This window comes from Ylistrum balloti, unplaced genomic scaffold, assembly GCF_031769215.1.
Source record: "Ylistrum balloti isolate Yb309-2 unplaced genomic scaffold, AGI_CSIRO_Ybal_v1 Utg369772, whole genome shotgun sequence".
NCBI lineage: Eukaryota > Metazoa > Mollusca > Bivalvia > Pectinida > Pectinidae > Ylistrum > Ylistrum balloti.
In genome coordinates, this window is record NW_026781965.1 from 2,705,302 (window position 1) to 2,709,270 (window position 3,969).

Consider the following 3,969-nt stretch of genomic DNA (forward strand, 5'->3'; position numbering starts at 1 on the left):
ATTTATAATGACGTTGTGTTGCGTCTAAGTAACGGTGACCTTAAGGTTGACACTGGCATACTGAAACAGGTTCAAGTCGTTCAAGGTATCATAATACTTTACCAAAATGTGAAGTTTGATTAAAATCGGTTGAGAAATGAAGTGGCTAGAGTGATGACAAAAATATACATACGTACACACCTGCGTACAAACGGAACGCTATATCCTCGTAAAGGGATAATAATAAGTTATTAATCAATTACATCGTGTACTGAGGTACATACACACTAATAAAAACACTGTGACGTTAACATTGTTGTCAACATGGAAGTTTGTGCCGAGGATGTATGCATTCTGGTTCTTATCTCAAAGTAAATAATTTATATCTTTTCTTGGTAACGAAGAATAAAGTTTGGTCAAAGTTAACACAAACATATACACGAAGAAAACTCAAACATAAAAACAAAGAAAGTGCAAAATTTAAAACGTAAATGTTAAATAGTGCACAAGTCAACTATTACTTCTTTCCTGCCGAGAAATAGGCTAAGGCCGCTTTCTTGGCTTCCTTCTCCGCCTGTCTCCTAGTGCTTCTGTCAGCTCCTAATGTAGAGAAAAGACCTTTGACACTTTCCATTAGGTGGTCCTTTGATACGGTCGGTGGAGTTGTTGGTCCATTTTCCTCTTTATCTTTTCTCCTGTTTTCTTCATCTGTTAGGGCAGTTTCCGCAATTTGCAGGATCAGGTTAGGAATCGGTACTTTTGGTTTTTCAATCGAATCTGTCGATGCTGGTTTGGCAAATCCTTCAAGGACATTCACAAATGCATCTACCGACCGCTCATCCCTTCTGTGTTCTACTTGATTCTTCACTTCATCTAACGTGCTCACTGGAATTTTTACAACTCGTCGAGCATGGGCTCGTTCTTTTTCAAGACAAAAGAAGGATCTCAAATAGAAAATTGGATCCAAATGGATCTTTTCTATTTTCTCGACGATAGCAACACGAATGTCTCTCTCCAAACCTGCAAATAAGTTGCTGGGAAAGAAGTAATGTATCAGGCATCCTTCATGCAGCCTGTCTCGCATGTAGTCTAGGAGCTTTCTTAGCACATCCAGTACGTCTCCGCTGTTCTCTGAGTAGGTAGCTGGGTCGGTGGATTCAAGCATTCGATATATAGCTGTTTTCCAGTGAAAAGTCGTCACGACCTCAGAATATTCCTCTAGAACGCTTCTCTGGAATGCTTTGATCATCAGCAAGCATTTCTTATGGCCAGGAGGCATTTCTCTCGCCAGGATGATTTCAGCCAGGTTGCAGGATAGACAGAAATCTATATCTGGTTTTTCATCTTTCACTGCAGGTTTGGCAACAACGAAAAACTGACTTTTGGAAATATCCTCTACAATTTCAGGATTTGGCCAATGCCCTCCGAGGACCCGCTGCATCCATTCTTGTATAAATTTAGGTGGTTCAGATAATCGAAGTGCTAAGATAAAGTCTTTCTTAGACTTGCTACGATATGTTGCGTATACTTCTGTGTCTTTTTTCTCCTCAGACTTGCTGTCCACACTTTCTTTTTCTGTGATTCCGCTTACAGTGTTTTCTTCCGGTGTCGATATTCCATTCTTACCGAACGTTTCTTCAGCTGGTGTAGAAACATCCATATTGTCTGTTTTCGCATCACAGCATTTCTGAATGTCTTCTTGGGTCATACAATCTTTGTCGGAAGTGTGCATCCTGGCTTTCTTGCCTCTGCTACTCGTTGCTATCTCGTTTTCCTGAAGATGGCAAGTAGAGTCTACAATTTGTTCCTTGTCATCATTGGAATGCTCGTCAGTTGGCCTTTTCTTCGACGTGCCACTCGTTTTACCTGCTAAAGCGCTCAAAATGGGACCGAACTGCTGGTAAACTAACCCTGTTGATGTATCATTGTTTTTCATGTTTTCTATGAAGTCAATAACAGCAGCAAAAGACGCTAATATATTGTTCCCATCTTCTTGTAGAACCTTTGAACTTTTCCTACGCTCCTCAAACTGTTGGTATAAAGCCCGTTCACTTGCAGATCTGGCATTTCTCTTCACACTCAGATCTTTGCAATCCCAGTCTGCGTAATTTACCAAACTGTAACCAGGTTTCATGCTGGTGTTGATAGCTAAGTGTGGAGTGTTTCGACCATGGGACGTGGTAGATCTGCTGACGATATCGAAAATCCCTTTCAAGTGTGGAAATGCCAATATGCTGACATTCTTCAACAACCATGTTGGTAGGTATACGCCATCTATCAGCTGATCACAAAACTCTTGTCCCATGAAGGACCCTTTGATGTGAACAAAGCAGGGTAGGTCTTCTCTGTACACCAAACAATCAGTAGGGACTATGAAATTACCAGACAAGATATAATCGTAATCTCCTTCGTCCTGTTCCGAGCGTAGACGTGTTCCTTCCTTTGTACTCCCGACTACTTGACAGTGTTCTATGCCGAACTCAGAAACAAAACTGCTGATGTAAGAACAGTACTGATCTTGTCGTTTGTCATTCGGTACTGGATGTGTCATGGCCATTAATTTGTTTAACAATTCTGTGAACGACATGGTCCCGACGTCTTGAGATCCACCTTCTGCCATGGTTACCTACAATACAAAACGGATTACCTCTTATTAGAATAAATCATTATTTGTTTAATCCAGCGACGTATCTGATTCTTTATTTATCTGATGAACATACTTTTATTATCGAAATATAAAGTAGTTGTGAATGCAATACTTTCATATTTTGGTAGTTAGTACATCATTGAAACTCACTGTTTTCAGAAAGAGGTCAGTTTTGATGGTCTACTTTCGGTTTGGTACTCTAGGCTAGATCAGCCAAATATCTTAATGTCCTACTTTCGGTTTGATATTCTAGGCTAATGAAATGACATTTTAAAACATCATGCACATGTAATGCCAGCCTTTTAATCACACAATGGTGTAAATTTATTTTCAATAACAGTACATTTACACTATCAAAGCAAAGCACGTGGTTTTATAACTAAAGATGCATTGTACACTTTTAACAATGGAGCTGCTAGATTCACTTCTGATGAAGCAGAATTATACAAACATGAAATATAAACCGTATTCGAATGTTTACCGTCCTATGCAAAATCAGTGTAATACAATCTATAGAATTTGAAAGGAATTTTTCCATTTTGCTTACCGCTACTGTCTTCCTTTATCTTCTGCGACACCGTAGGAATGTGGTACCTTTTGGACCTGTCCGAAACTTATAACTAATACCGAGGGATTTCCATTTGATTTATAAACAGCAGTGATGTAGTTTGGGCCTTCAACAGGAGGTTGGAACTTCCCAATGCTGATATCGATTGAAATTTTCCTAATATTTAAATATGTTTTGGCATATGTTTATCACGTCTGTACTGAAGTGCGATATATCATACTAAATAGTCTAAAAAAAACTATCATAAATGTCTCGTATGAACAACAGGGACCTTACGATACCTCGATTTACATGTTTACCCGACCAGAACTTAGCTTACGTGTACATAATATACACAGACACTGACTGCTCTCAGAATTTATTACACGGTTAAACAGAAACTAGACTTGGAAAACTTCCGCCAATGGTCATAGTCATAGCCATGTACTTTCGTTTAAAAGTTCACAAAGTGAAAGTGATCCTTGAAATTAAATGAGCAGTTAGGAATATGAATCGTCTTTGGGATTTTCAAATAATTGTTGCAAAACAAGTTCAAAATGTAGTCAAGACTAAAATGCTTACAACAACATCTACGATTTATCGTTTATTAACTTGCATTGAATATGAAGTATTTTACAGGGATTGGTTGGAATATTGACATGATAAAAACCTAAATTTTATTGTTAATGGTTTTAGAAATTCTATTCTCAGAAACACCGGATTAAGAATTGGAGCTTCTCAAGTTTCTATTCCCTAAATTTTCTTTCCAGCGTAAAGCTTCCTATTCATAAACATT

The 3,969-nt window shown here is 38.4% G+C and overlaps 1 protein-coding gene across 1 annotated transcript; it reads right to left on the reverse strand.

The window, feature by feature from the left end:
- Nucleotides 1-496: 496 nt before the first annotated feature.
- On the reverse strand, nt 497-2,599 carry LOC132543950 (uncharacterized). The gene has a single exon (XM_060207507.1). It carries the CDS (start codon nt 2,597-2,599, stop codon nt 497-499), a length of 2,103 nt encoding a protein of 700 aa, XP_060063490.1.
- Nucleotides 2,600-3,969: the final 1,370 nt, after the last annotated feature.